The sequence below is a fragment of the Tetranychus urticae genome, chromosome 2 (assembly GCF_039701765.1).
Source record: "Tetranychus urticae isolate SD_2017Ah chromosome 2, NJAU_TeUrti_SD_1.0, whole genome shotgun sequence".
Lineage (NCBI taxonomy): Eukaryota > Metazoa > Arthropoda > Arachnida > Trombidiformes > Tetranychidae > Tetranychus > Tetranychus urticae.
The window spans coordinates 20588411-20603690 of record NC_142959.1 but is presented as its reverse complement, the minus strand read 5'-3'; the positions used below and the strand labels follow the sequence as shown (position 1 = coordinate 20603690).

Genomic DNA, 15280 nt, shown 5'->3' with positions numbered 1-15280 from the left:
TCACTAGATTGAAATTTTCGACTGAATTCGAGCTTTACTTCTGTCTGAAATAGAATGCAAGATTTTTCATGAGAAAATTTGTGCGACTTGAAAAGTGATTCAATGATTTTGGTTATGCTAATCTATTGGTAATGATGTTGATGGGAACATTGAGCATCAACTTTGATATTTGAACTGGGCAAGCATTTCTTTCTCTTGAAGAGTGTTTCAATGTTGAATTGTTTCTTGTCAAAAGCAACTTCTTCAAGTATGAAAAATGACTCCCTTGAGGTTGTAAGCCATAACCATTGGGAGTTTAATATTGTTGTTATTATCTGTGGAAGCAGGAAAACTGTGTAAACGCTAAACCCAGTGATGAGCCAAGTGGCTGGTAAAAGTGAACAGCAAAAGAGTAAAGCAAGTGCAAGTGGAAGAGTCAGTAAAAGTTAACCATAGCAATCAACATCAATTTGATTAATTTCCTTTTCTTTTTTATCAATAAATAATTTTTCCATTAAACCATTTTTAATCATTTGTTACCATCAAATAATCATAACCAATCATGAAAGTTGAACATATCGACCTTTTAGATTCACCAGAAGAGATCAAATTGCAAATGTTTCATTCCATTTTCGCTCTTCCTTCAAGTTTACCAATTAATCTGAAAAATTTGTTCATTCCTTTACCTTCTTGTCCATCAGGATTGCCTTTTGTTGAAGTTGATTCAATTGAATGAGAAAACTGGTGAAACGTTTAAAATCTGTTTTGTGAATTTATTAATAACAATGAACTTCTCTTGGGTTTAAACTGATAATGTGCCGATTGCTTTAAATGGAATTTTCAACTTTTTTTGTTCGAAACGAAAAAAATTTTGTACCTTTTTTCACTTGAAAAGCCCATAAATTAAACATTAAATCAAAGTCGATTCACTTGATGGCAGTTTTAGAGCACTTTAAATGATAATGGATTAAGTTGGAATCAAATACAGCTTCGAGTTTGTCTTTTGTTTCACAATTTTTGAATGGGAAAAATTGCTTTTTTACTTTTCCATTTCTCAATTGAATTTGAAAAGTGAAACTCAGGATAAACAATGAATCAATGGACTGTCAAATAAGTTTTTCATCTTTGAGCATCTCATGAATGTCAATAAATTTACAATTAGCTTTGATGAAATTGAATCCAATGACTCGTCAGTTGAATTTTATTGTTGCTTTGGAAGAGAGAAAAAGATTGATTTCGATCTTTTTTGTTTTATTTTTTTTGTTATCCTTGATTCGTATTTTTTGTCGTTTTTGTCTTTGATCTTTGGACAACAAAAAATTGATTCATTGGTGAGAGATAATCTTTTAGGTGAAAGTGGCCAAGTAGGAAAAGAAAGATTTGTCAAAAAATTGTATTTAATTTCCTTTGATAACTTTAAGAATCATGTTACATGGTCTTGAATTTCATCTCATCCCATCCGATTTCAAGTCTTAGTTTTTTTTCTCGCTGTTTTCCTTCAAGATGTGAGGGTCAAAATTGATTGGATTGGTCAATGTTTTTCACTTTGATTTGATTTACAAGATACGAAATATGATATAAGATGACCAAAGTGAGGACAGAAATCAAATTGAAAGGTTCATTTTGGTGAATACAAATTGAATTCAATATTCCAACTTTTGTCTTTTCCTCAAATCGAAAAAGAAAAGTTCCAAACATTTTTCTCCTTTTCCCTTCTACTTATTTTCCAGCATAAAATAAAAGTCACAATTTCATTTCGACTGACAACATTGCAACTGAATGTAACTAAATCGATGAATGAAAAAGGCAAACCGATGGATTCAGAGACAAAAAGCCTTTGCAGCATTTTGACGAAGTAATGTTTTCAATTCAGATTTCCACAAAATGATTCGAAACGAATTTTGGCAAAAATAGTTCGATTAGCAGTTACATCAGGATTGTTGAATCAGTAGCTCAAGAGACATTCTCTCAGATTCACATAATACTCATGGATTTTGGGGAAATCTCAAGCTTATCAGATGAAAAATTAATGAACGAAATTATTGATAAGATCTGAATTAAATTATGAAACAGATTGATATGAATTAAAAGAATTGTCGACTTTGTTTTGAGAATTATTCGAACTGATTTTACTTGAAGTATTGAACGTTAAGTGTTGCCTTTTGAATGTAAACAGAGTAATCCTGAAGTAACTTCTCTCCACCAGCAGTAGAGCATATCTAATAATGGAGATAATTTCTTTGGAAAACATTTCCAGTCCAAGAGTTATCCTGATAACTTGAAATGAAATTAGTGTTAATGTGATAATTTTCAGGTGAAACCTTGAAACTGCATCTTAGTATTTGTCATTGAACTAAGTATGTTGTTGAATATTAAGCTTGTGATTCCCATTTCAGATGGATTCAATGTTAATCCAATTTAAAATTGGAATCTTGGTGAAAGAAAAGGAAACTCAGAGAGAGAAAAAAAGGTTGCAAGAAGAAGAAGAAAAAAATCATTTCGATGTTTCCCTTTTTCCTTCAAAATTTACTTTCACTTCTAAATTGACCTTCAACTGTTCAATGTTACATTGGCTTGTTTACTTGAGTGAAATATTTTTCTTCTGTTTCCCATTTTCTGGTGAAAAATAACGATGATGATGATGAGGAAGAAGAAGAAAGACAAACAATTTGATCCATTAAAAGTGCAGTTAATCCATTCGTTAAATGGTTGTAATGATAATGTGAGAAGCTCATCTCATGAAATTTCTGTTTCACTCGATTCTGTAAATTTGTTGCTGGTAAAACCATAAACCCATAATTATCTTGCACTTTCAATTGATCTCATTGATACATTTAAAGACATTTGTAATCAGTTTTCTGACCAATTTACAATTAACCAAACAGTTGACTTTAGCCTTGTTCATCACACGAAATGCTTGACCTTTGCAACAGTAAAATGGACAAAAGTTTATTTAATCATTTAAATGCAATAAAGACAATGATTAGTGAATGGTGCAGTTAATGACGCATGAAAAGTGCTTTGCACGAGCTGGACAATTGTCCGTCAATGGCTTTAAAGATTAGCTTTGCTCTTTTCCCTGAAGTTGAAATGGAAACATTTTCTTTGTTGAGTAAATTACTTTGGAGTCGGCCTTTTGATCAGCTAATTGAGTCTTATCAACATAGTCAATCATGTTAATAGAAATGAACATTTTCATGAAAGTTTATAAATTTTACATAAAGCTGATTAGGTTGGAGTTGTTGCTGATGATAAATTAAATTGACTCCAATAGCAGTAGTCATTTCAAGTACATTTACGTGACTCTTGTTTTTGTCAATATTGTAGCTTCAATTGATTGAGTCATAATAATTTGATTTACATTCACAAGGTAAAATAATAATAACAATAATAATCAAGAAAAGATGAAAACAAATGATATCACATTCACATGATTCTCATTCATAAATAATAATGCCTAAGAGTCTGCCTTTACTTTTTTTACCTTTTCTGATGCTGCTGTTGCTGTTGCCTTCGTTTCCGTGACAATTGAGTTAATAATGAAATACTGTAATTCCCATCTGAAATGCAAGTAAAAATTGTTCAAATTGAACCAACCAGATACATTTATTATGATTGGCTTAATGCAAGTTACAATTCAAATAGAGAAGAGAGGAAAAGATGAAACCTAAATAATTGATAACATTGATTTAACTGGTAAATACTGTTCTGCTGGACTAAAGTGACAAACCTTCAGCCAAGACAAGTTATAAGCTTACACTAGGCTTTTAAAAGGATAACATTAGAGTGCACGTGTTTTCATCAACAACAAACCTCACATTTGTATTGAACATTTTAATCGCATGCGAATGCAGAAAATCCAATTCGACCGTTACGCATGGAAATGTAACTTGAACTTCACTTTTCATTTTCGTCTTGAGTTTCAATTCTAAAGATAAATCTACATTCTGGTAATTGCTCGGTTCCACGATGTGATCTCAATACGCCAAAATCGAGGAATGCCATCAATCTTGTTGCGATCATGATTGGATAGCTATTGACGGTAGCAGATGATCGGAAATTTTTACTCATTTGCCTCTGGTTTTTTGAATTCGAATCGAAAAATGAGCTTTAAAATTTTGACGATTGCTTTTTCAAACTGTTTGATCTTAGAAAAGTAGAACTTTTTTGTATCGAAATTGCGTTAAAAGATTTTGAGTTTCTGAGCAATTAAGCTTGTTGGGCTCCTAAAAGTCAATTTTGTTGTTCGATTGATTTAAATGTGTGTTGACAAATTTCAATTGCAATTGTTGAGGCAATTATATTGGTTGTTAATGTAAACCTCAATGGAGTATGTTAACACGTTGAATGGCAAAATGGTTCAATATGTATAAGCATAAGAAGAAAAGGATGAAAGTGAGAAAATATCTGATGAACCAATTATTTTGATGTAAGAACTGTGAAAGGAACCCAAAAAAGAAGTAAATAAATGAATAGAAAGAAAAGCAAAAAATAGTTGTTAACAAATTACTCCCAGCTCAACTTGCCAGTAACCAGAATAATGGGTTTTCTGTGAAAAGATAAATTGTTTCCAATAGCGAAAGCTTTTTGTACCTAATATACTTACAACAGACAAGGTTACCTCATATCCGTTTCCTTAGGACCTCCACTGAGAATCACATATTCAACATATTTTGTCCCTTGACTTCAACTCCCAGTAATTGACTTTTTCCCTTCGTCTTTACTCTTCTTATCAGTCATCATACTTTTTTTAGCAACTTTATTGCCTTCGAATTTTTCAAAATGTTGAGAGAAGAAAAAACTTTTTTCTAAAAAATGTAATCTCGTCCTTTTCTCCTTCATCTCTATTAATCTTTCTCATGAATTCAATTTTGGAATCAATTTATCATTTCAATTGTCAACACTTGCGGTTATAATTTCGATTCTTATCGCATTGACCCATTCAACTGGCCTGGATTGCCATGAAAAATGATGCTCGAAAGGATGAACAATGAGTGAAGGGAAAAAGGTTGTTAATGAAAGGAGCAAATCACAGTTGAATGTAAATAAGTTTATCAAAATTTTCAGATTATCTTGATAATTGATATCATCTTTGAATAACTTGGAATTGGCGGATGACTGAATAAAGGAAGAAAAAAAGGAAGGAAAGAGAATAAAAAATGAATTTCAATTTATTTCAGTTTCAGACAAAAACCAGAACAATTTATCTACTCTTCTTTTGGGCTGTTGATGGTTTTTCATTCTAATGATGATATTTTCTTTATGCATTTCGTCTTATCATTTACTCAGCTTATGTATAAATTCAGAGAAAAAACTTCTTTTCTTCTTTTTTTCTCTATTCTTCAGGAATAAATGAAAGGGTGAAATGAGGGAAAAAAAGGTTGACTTCAATTGCAATTTCAACCTGAATATTAATAAAGAGAAATTTTTTGTTCGCCAAAATTATTTTCACTGATAATTTTACTCTTTGCCTTTCATTACATGCAAATATTCATCAAAACAACATTAATAACAATTATATTTTCCAAGCTAAAAGAAGGAAACCTTTTTTTCAGCTTAAAAATATCATTTATAATCGACAATAATTAATAGAAATTTCATGTTAATTTCAGTTGATATTTGAAGATGAAAAATTGATGAGAAAAAATGAAATTTCAAATTCAATTTTTACTTTCAATCTTGGAAATGAATCAAAAGACTTTAGCAAAAGATAATTTGATTGTTTCTCAGACTTTTGACGAATGCAAAGCTTAAATGTCGGATCATAATGACGAGTCTGGATGAAGTTTTCCGAATTTCATCTTTTTCCATTTTTTGGTCCCATTTTCCTGGGAGATTTAATTTGTTGAGAAGAAACTTGCTTTGAATTTTATCCGAATTGAGAGCTTTTTCGTTGCTTTGCAATCATCAGATTATCATGTGATATTAGACTCACTGTAAATAATACATGGAATTGATGAAGTTATCTGGAAAAATTGTGTATCCAAATTTTTCTCCTCTTATCCGAACCAAATTTAATTTAGTTTAATTTAATACAAAAACAACAACAACTACATAAACATGCCATTCACATTTGGCTTATTGCCTTAACATGTTAGCCTTTGGGAGTTGAAACTCCCAGCATTGAGCTTCAGCAACAAGCAAGTGTAAGATGAAGTTTGAAGGAAGGAGTAAAAAAGGAATGAACAAGAAGGAAAAGAGTCACTTTTTCAACTGGAAAATACTAATTGGTAAATGAAGATTGTTGACAAACTTCAACACACCCTGCTTATTAGAAACAGATTAATGTTCAGGGAGGAACTTTTTTTTACAGAATTAGAAGAGAGAAAAAATGTGCCTTTTTTCAAAGCAACATCAATTACACGTTGTTGAACAGCTTTAATTCAGCTATAATTAACAATTCATTAATTGAAACAAGTTCAGGGCAAGTAAAAGTTTAATCTTACAAACTGAAACACAGATTATATTTATATGCTGAGAATGGTAATGCAAGTTGATTACATTTTTCAAGACCAGAATTAAAGATTGTCTATTTGAACGTGTGTTTTTGATGAATATCGAGTTATTTTTCAAACTCAGCATATTTATAAAATGGGAAATATTCACGAAAAGGCGAAGAGCCAAATCTGTTTGCAATGTCATTCAGCGTATTTCACTTACAGTATGTTACACTTACAGTAAGGTACCAGATAATGAGAATCAATTTTTCAACGAGCCCCGTTGAGGGGTGGAAGATCTTCTTTGTTACTGTTTTCGCTCTCATTATTACGCAATTCGCTCTTAGCTTAACGCTTTCGTGTGAATAAGCTATTTCAAGGTATTCTCATTATCTGGTACCTTACTGTATATTATGCTAATCAAGCGAAACTGACTTGCTGCAGCTTACTTTCTGTTTGATTGTTTCTTTACATCGCGTTATTTACCGGTTCATCTGTTGCTTTTTTGATTCAGATTATTCAGAGTGGCCAAGAAAAAAGTTTGACAATTTCGGAAGTTTCGAACCCGAACTTTTGTTTTACTTTAAGCCAGTTGGCAATCATTCTATTGTAGAAACAGGTTTTTTCTTACTTTTTAATTCAAATAAAATTTAATTCAAAAGGGAACTCAAAATCAAATACTTTAATTTGTAGTACCGGAAGAAAATGATTGCAAAAGTTGATCTAGTAGCCGTGAAGTAGTAACTCTGCAACTTTTAGAAATAGAGTGATTCTTATGTGCTAAAAACACCAGCTCAATCATGTGACTCTTTCAATATAAGACTTTTTGTGACGCTAACTCACGAACGGTAGATGCTACAGACTTAAGATTCAAATCACGCACTTTCAACAGATTATAAACTACGATTTACAACACTCATGGTCAAGGTCATTCAAGGTCACTCCGTTGTGCGACCTCTAAATGACATTGAAAGGTTTTTTCTCAGAGTGCAAAATCGGCTGTGTAAGTTACATCAGTAGCATACATTAGCCAATCCAACAACTTTGCAATCTCAGAAATCAAACTTTAAATGTCATTCAGAGGTCATTGACCATCGATAATGAGACTAATGAAATAAAAAAGTACAAAAAAGCATGTAAATAACAGAAAAAGTCATGTTAAAATGAAAGTTATTTTCCTTTAGTGTCGACATGAACATATTCCACATTTTAATATCTTTAGTCATTTCTGTTGCTGTTTTCTGATTCACTTGACAATCAAAGTAACATGAAAAGCAAACAAACATTTCGCCTTTTCCTTTTCCATTCTTAACGATTGCCATGATAAAAGTAAAATTGTTGACAATCAAAATACCTTTTATTCCCTTTCCTTTTATATCTTCAATGATTATTCCAACGCACCTCTTATCATCATCATCACCATCTTTTCATTGTTGTACTTTTTGACCAACTCTAATTCATCGTTTACTAAATCCAAGATGCATTGAAAACCCTTCTTTTGTGACAATAAAAGTTGAGAAAAGGCAAAAACGGTTGACAAAAATAATGACAAGATGAACAACTGCAACCCTGAAAACTGGAAAATCAAATCAATGTTTTTCTTTATTCGTAGTTTGATTCAACATTTACACAGAAGCTTTTCGTCTCAATACAAAATGATATTCACTTGAAATGATTACAGTGACTTTTGTCAGTCTATTGACAGTAAGATTTTGAAACAACAAAATGATTCTCAATTGCGATTCTCTGTTTTACTAGATCATTACAATTCTTGCGATCATTCCCAATATCATTATCATACGATTATTGAGATCAAAAAGTATCATCATCATCATCATTTTCCATGATTCAGAACATCATTAACAGAATATGTGATCAGTGTAAAGAATCAGTATTGACCAATGAAGAAACTGAGCAGACAGAAAAAAAAGGAGAGAGCAAAGAAGGCAAAAGAATCTGTTAATAAAGAAAAGGAAAACATGAGAAAACGGGAAAAAGAAAAACAAGGATTGAAGATAAACCAGAATTCTAAATAAATCCCAATTATTCAATCAGATTATTACGATATTTTCCCAGTCAAAACAAGTGTTATAAAAGTGTTGGAAATGGCAACAAATCTTGTCAATAAATTGACTCAGATTATTCATCACTTAATAAGCGGTGAAAATATTTTGTCAACAAAAAGGTCGAAAAAGTGTAAAAAGAAGAAAAATTTCGATTCAAAATTTCGAGTTTTCCATGAAAGATGATTATCATTATCCTTTAATTCAAATAGCCTCTAGCAAGAAAACAACAAATGTACAACATCAGATTAAATATGAGATAATGATCAGTAAGAATGGAAAAGAAGATAAAAAATGTTCGGTTTATGAGATGAATCACTGGTACTAGAACGGACACTAGAAAGATCAGTTAATTGTCCATAATTCAGAAGGAATAAGGAATTCGATGGAAATTTTGGTTGGAAGATAAGCTGAGAACTTTTGCTTGAATTTACTCTTCGAAATTAAAATTGTGACTGAAATTGATTTTCACTTTTATTCCGAATGTTACTTGATCAGCTTTTACTTGACACACTTTTATCAGTGTTTCCCTGGTTTGCGATTTCAACGTTTCTGTCAACCTTTTTGTTTCCATTGATTTACTCATTGCAAGATTTTTATATCTTAATATCAACAATTAATGTGGAAGGCAAAAGGAAAAGAAAGAAAAGTAAATATCAAGTTGATCAAGTTTGATGGTGAATGATGTTGAGACAAGTTTTCAGGGTTCAACATGGTCAATGACATTGTCTTATTAACTCGATATAATACATCAAGATGGATGAAAAGTTGATCAACATTGCAAGTAAAAGTAAACAAGTGATGAAGCAGAAGAAGAAAAATGTATCCAATCTCATTAACTGATATGATAACTGTAAATGGTTTTATTATTTTCCTTGTGTTCCTCGCCTCTTCTCCTTGGCTCAACTTCATTTACCAACAGCGGCCTAACAGGTTTCACCCTAAGGGAGAGACTTAACTTGTATATCTATCACTATGGATAACCTTTACTCTGCTCAATCAACTTTCATTATAATTGTAAACCTTACAAGTCTCATTTAATTTGGACTCTTTTTTGCGCCCTTTCCTGGCTTCTCTTTTTGCTTTTCTCTGGACAAGCAAAATTATTATTTTCTCATCTTTTTTTTATTCTTCGATCACTTTACTCTTGTCAGTTTCATTTAGCTGGTCAAAATTGTATCAACAAATTACAGCTTTGCTCTTTATTGGTCAACTCGCAATGGGATTTGTAACTTCATTTTTATCCAGTCAACATGTGCAAGAGTAAAGTAAAAATGCATTTCAAAATCACATTAATCCGATATTCCGATAATTGACATTGATTAGCGAAAGAAAATTTATTTCTGTTGCTTCTCGATGTTAATACGATCAGATCAAACTGATAAAAATGAAAATTCTCCATTTTCTCGCAATTCTTTTTACTATTCTAAGTGCTCGATTTAATGGAAATGAAATCGCAAAAATAATGAAGAAATCGCTGAGAAATTTTAAAATGCTAAAAATGAAAACTTTAAGTTTCTGTTCTGAATTTGTCAATTAGTTAGCTCTGTTGACTTGATTTGGTTCGATTCGTGTTTATAAGAAAAGTTGAATTTCGATGTTTTTTGCGTCAAATGATTGTTCAACTTTTATTGAAGTAATCGACTCTCTATTGGTAAATCAAGAGACAAAATGAGCTTTGGAATTGATTGAATCGAGATTGTCGAGTCATGAGTTTGTTCATTTGAAAGCGAAATAAAAGTGAAAAGTAAAAGAGTGTTGCAGAAGACTAATGAGGCTTTTAACCTTTAAACCAACAAATCAAATGACTATCAAAAAAGACTAATCACAATGCAACACTTTGATAAACGACTTTACTAACCGTATAATTGATCATGAAAAGAGTAAATTGTTGCAAGAAAAGAGGAGCGAAAAAAGAGGAAAGATAAAAAATCTTCATTTCCATAAAAGCTGACTGAGCCAAAAGTTGAGTCACAGATCTTCATTTGACCAGCCGAAAAAGTGAATAATTTTGACCTTTTTTATTGATCCTTATCATGACAACAATATTGTGCATTCCATTGATGTAACCCAATTGTTACCTTTTATCTTTTTCCCTTCTCCTCATAGACTGGATAATCCAGCACGTATTTTGGCATCACCTTATCGTCAACTAAACTATGCTTACATTTGGACTTACAATTGTTGGCTTTTATTGAATCCATTCAATCTGTCTTGTGATTGGTCATCATCATCAATTCAACTCATCACATCTTTACTTGACCCTAAAAATGTGATTACCCTTGCCACCTTCATCTTCACTCTTCTCCTTTTACTCCAATCAGATACAGTCTCATGGATGGTAAGCATTTCTCATTCCTCACCCCAACCCAGAGTAAAAAACCATCTTCATTATCCTTCTCATCATGTCTTCACTTATCATTAACACTCTCCTCTTCCCTCTCCTACAACCACTCAGTCAACCCAAATCCTAATCAAAAACAAGACCAAAAAGTAAAGGTTGCAATGAAAGCACACAAACTAACCAAACACTAAAAGTGAAGAGTGCTTTTAGAGGCTAACAGTTGATGACCAGAAGGCAATGTATTGACACAATTGCCTTTCAACTTTTATCTCGTTTCCTAATTTCTGGTACTTTTTTATTACTTGTGTGATTGGCAAAACAAGATGCAAACATTATCTTCAATAATCAGCAAAGTTAAATGAACCAGTCGAGTATGTGCCAATAATTTTCTCCTTTCCTCTTCAGAATTTATTCTTCCTTTGCTTCCTTTTGTCATTTCATGCGTTCTCAACATTCAACCTTTTCTTATTGTTCGCATTATAGACTTGAATACAGACTTTCAGGCTCATCATTATTCTCTTGCCTCCCTGGTTCATGGTTATCTTTCCTTTCTTTCCTCATCAGCCAGCTAATAATTAAATGTTATCCCAATCCGGAAACCTCATAACCGGAACTTGAACAGAACCAATAATATACTGATGATGATGAAGGATGCAATGACAGTTGTTTGTGAACGTTAGAAAACTGGAATAAACAGAAAAACTTGAAAAATTAGTAAACTTATCATGAGTAAACTCTTGGAATGGAAAGAAAAGGAAAAATTCAGAGAAGCTCATCATTTAGACATTTCTGCTTGAGCTTTCTCTTCACTTTTAACGCTCTCTTTAATTACTCGAGTCTTGAATTTTTATCATCATGATATTAAGGCATTTACAATGTTGCTGTTAGGTTTCATGTTGTTTGACAAAAACTCATTACAGGGCTAAATTATATTCTTATCTTTAACTGTAATCATTAAAAAATGACGAGCAAAGAGGAGAAAAGAAACAAAACTTAACTCAAGATGATTGTAAACTAATGAATCTGATGATGATGATGATGATGCTCATCAACTTATTTTGATGCACAAAAATAATTTCTTAATCAAATTGAAGCAATTAACGAAATAAAGGGGAATAAGAAAATACATTAATTCAATTAAAAAGTTGTAGACAAAAGTTGAGTATAATTAAAATGATAAAAGTTAACCCTTTTGACCTTTTAAATGGTAAACTTTGCTATTTTTGTTCATCTTTTGTTCAATTTTGACAAAACTCAAAACTCAGTTCCTTTCTTTTAATTGAATAAATGGATGAAGTTTTAGATTCTCTTGTGTTACTTTTGCTAGAAACTAGCATTCATTGTTGAATTTCAATATATTATTAAAAATATACAGTTTTTTCGAAGCAAATCAATGCGATTGGAGAATTTTTCAGAGCAAAATAAACAGTCTAGAAGTTCATTGTTTGAAGAGTTTATCAGGATTTATAACGGGCATTTTTTCATTTTACTCCTACTTGCAGCCATAACCAAGAACGGTTGATGCTACAGACCTCAGACTTGCACCATGACCTTTCAAAGATTGAAGAATCTTAAGTTCGAACGCTCAAGGTCATTCAAGATCAATCCGTTATTTGACCTCTAATTGACATTTCAAGGTCATTTTCTAAGATGGCAAAATTTTTCAGATCCCTTAATGTTTGTTAGATGTTCATAACTCCTACTATTTGTAAGATAACCGCATTTTTCCAAATAAATTGATTATCTGAACGGTATGGAATTACTCATATCTTTTGGCTAGCATGAGCTTTGAACATCTAACAGACACTAACTGTATTTTTGTAGATATTTTAGCGTAGATAAAGTTTTAAGGGTAATTTTCATAAGCGTCCTGAGTTTTAATCTTTACTTCATTGCTTTATACTCCGATAAAAATTTACTACCGTCAAAAATTTCATAAACATATTTGATACATTATATGGTCACTTCGCGTAACTCAATTTCATGATAAAACATGAAAAAGGGCGTAAAATGTTGACAGTGGAAGCAAATTTATCTGCGCTTTTCGGAATCAGATCAAGTTTCAATTAAATTATCATTGCCATTGTTAACATTTTTACCTTCTTTTACAGCAAAATTGAATTAACTTTCTTAGCTTCTCAGCAAACAAAGCAGCATTTACCTTTTCAATTTAACGTAAAAATAGCAGGCCTAAAGAGGGAAGGAAACTTGAAGCTGAAAGAAACAGTTAAACTGATCATTGATAACCATTGGCAGGCTAATAATAATAAAAACATAAGCTGACCATTTAACAAGGTTAAGTCAGATTATCTGGTTTATTGATCAAAACCAGGCAAACTGTAAGGTTGATCATTTGTTTCAATTTGAAAATCGGAAATAATGAATCATTAAATTGGTTTATGAGAAGCAACTGTGAATCGGAAATTGGTGATTACAAAAGTTTTCACAGAAAGCCATTTAAAAAGCAAAAATGTTATCACAAATTGAATAGCAAGAAAATATCATGTTTAATGTGCTTGGCAGGGAGTGCAAGCAAAAATGGCAGCAAAAAGAAAACAAAAAAATCGAATCTTTACCTCAACAAAGTTCTCATTCCTTTTCCCATTATTATCAAATTAATTATTCATTTTCAATCAACTCTAACCCTTTTCTTCAACTTTTTTCTCTCTTGAAACTTTCTTCCAACAGGGATTGGGGTTCATGATGATAACCTTTTTACCAGCATCCAATATATTCTTTCCATTGGGATTTGTTATTGCCGAAAGAGTTTTATATTTACCTTCAATGGGTTTCTCAATTATTATCGCTCGAGGCTTTGTGCTGCTTTATTCATCGATAAAAAGTAAAAGGTAAGTTGATGAAATGGCCGTAAAAGGTTCAACTGTTCAATTCTGTAAATAGCAATATCGTAAGGTAAACAGAAGAGAGAAAACGAAAAAATGAAATATTTTCTTAACCAAATTTTCATCTTCTCATTATTTTCATCATCAGCATCATCAACATCATTATCATCATTACCAACAGCATTATTATCAGCATTATTTTACGTTTTTTTATATTATCATTATTGTTATCATTATCATTGAATGGAGTGAAACAAAAAAAGTAAATTCAATTACATTTGGTAAAGTTGCTCTCATAATGAGATGTTATTTAGATGATGATGATAAAATTAAATGAGCTTACTTCGTTTAATGATGTTATCTCAAGAGATTGTACGAGTTGTTTCAAGATGAAAATTAATATAATTGATAACAATTAACAATCGAGAAAACGGAAAACTTGCGATTTCTAAAATTTCCATCTTGCGTCTTGACTTGATTAGCATTTTTGGTGTTTTTCATTTTTGCTCATGTTCATTTAGTGAGTGCAATTGAATTTGAGGGAAAATATTTATTTACCAATTGGTTTGAGTTATTACTTTTACCGGTTTGAATTTACTCGAGATTGTTAACTTGATTGCGAGTTTATCCATTAAAGTGATTAGTATCATTTGACTGTGACTTTATCTAATTTTGTTGCGACTTTTCTCTTCTTCTTTTCATCATCATCTTTCACTTTCACATTATCCTAACCTTTCACTTCTTACTTTCATTTCTTTCTCATTTACTCCTTTCTTCAGCATCCATTCACTTCTATCTTTATCACCATCAATAGTTGCTTGAGGATGAAAAGAGTTGAGTGTAAATGGAAAGAGAAAAGTTTATTTTTTCTTCTTCTTCTTCTCTTGTTCAACCTTTCCTTTGCCTTTTTGCCATTATTTTTCCTTCTCTCTCTCACTCTTCTTTACCAGAGACAACAATCTGTTTCTAATTGAACAATCCAATGTGATATACTTTATTAGATGATAAGTAATTATTTTCTCGTTTAAATTAACAGACAACTTTGTATCAACAGCAACAATATCAAATTACTTTCAATGTTGATAACAATTGGCAGAAGAAAGTGTTTCACTTGTTTCATTGTAAAAATCAAATAAAAGTCATTATTTTACCTCAATTTAATTGGCAGAAAATAAATCACGTTTTTTCCACTTTCTACAAAATTGAATTTCTTTTTAAACATTTGCATTATTTGATAGTGTTTAAGGTAATATTTGCATTTACCTGCTGCCAATTTAAAGTTAGTCCAAACAATAAACAATTAAAATGAATTTCCCTTGAAATTGTTATCCATTTGATGATTAGTTTTGTCATAAAGAGCGAAACTCTTGTAAATTTCCTTTATTTTTCATTCCATGGTAATATTAGCATGACCTTGAATGACCTTGAGAATGTTATCAAAAACTTTTGAAATTGCTTAATAGTTCAAACATTGACATTGTTCAAAGCCGATAACTTTAAGTCGACGAGAAAATTCTGGCTTTCGATTTTATCATAATAAACGCATGAGACTGAAGCCTTTGATTTACGACTTTTGACAAAATGTGTTTAAGCAAACCAAAGTGCGAAAAGTAA

General features: G+C 31.4%; 1 protein-coding gene across 2 annotated transcripts in view; it reads left to right on the top strand.

Moving 5' to 3' along the window:
* The window catches only part of LOC107371413 (protein O-mannosyl-transferase TMTC3), a 72879-nt gene that overhangs the window by 44621 nt on the left and 12978 nt on the right, over positions 1-15280 (top strand). For both annotated transcript variants that reach the window (XM_025162859.2, XM_025162860.2), the window contains 2 exons: positions 10589-10820; positions 13512-13672. In XM_025162859.2, the coding sequence (XP_025018627.2) occupies positions 10589-10820; positions 13512-13672 (393 nt within the window). The remainder of the gene's footprint in view (positions 1-10588; positions 10821-13511; positions 13673-15280) is intronic.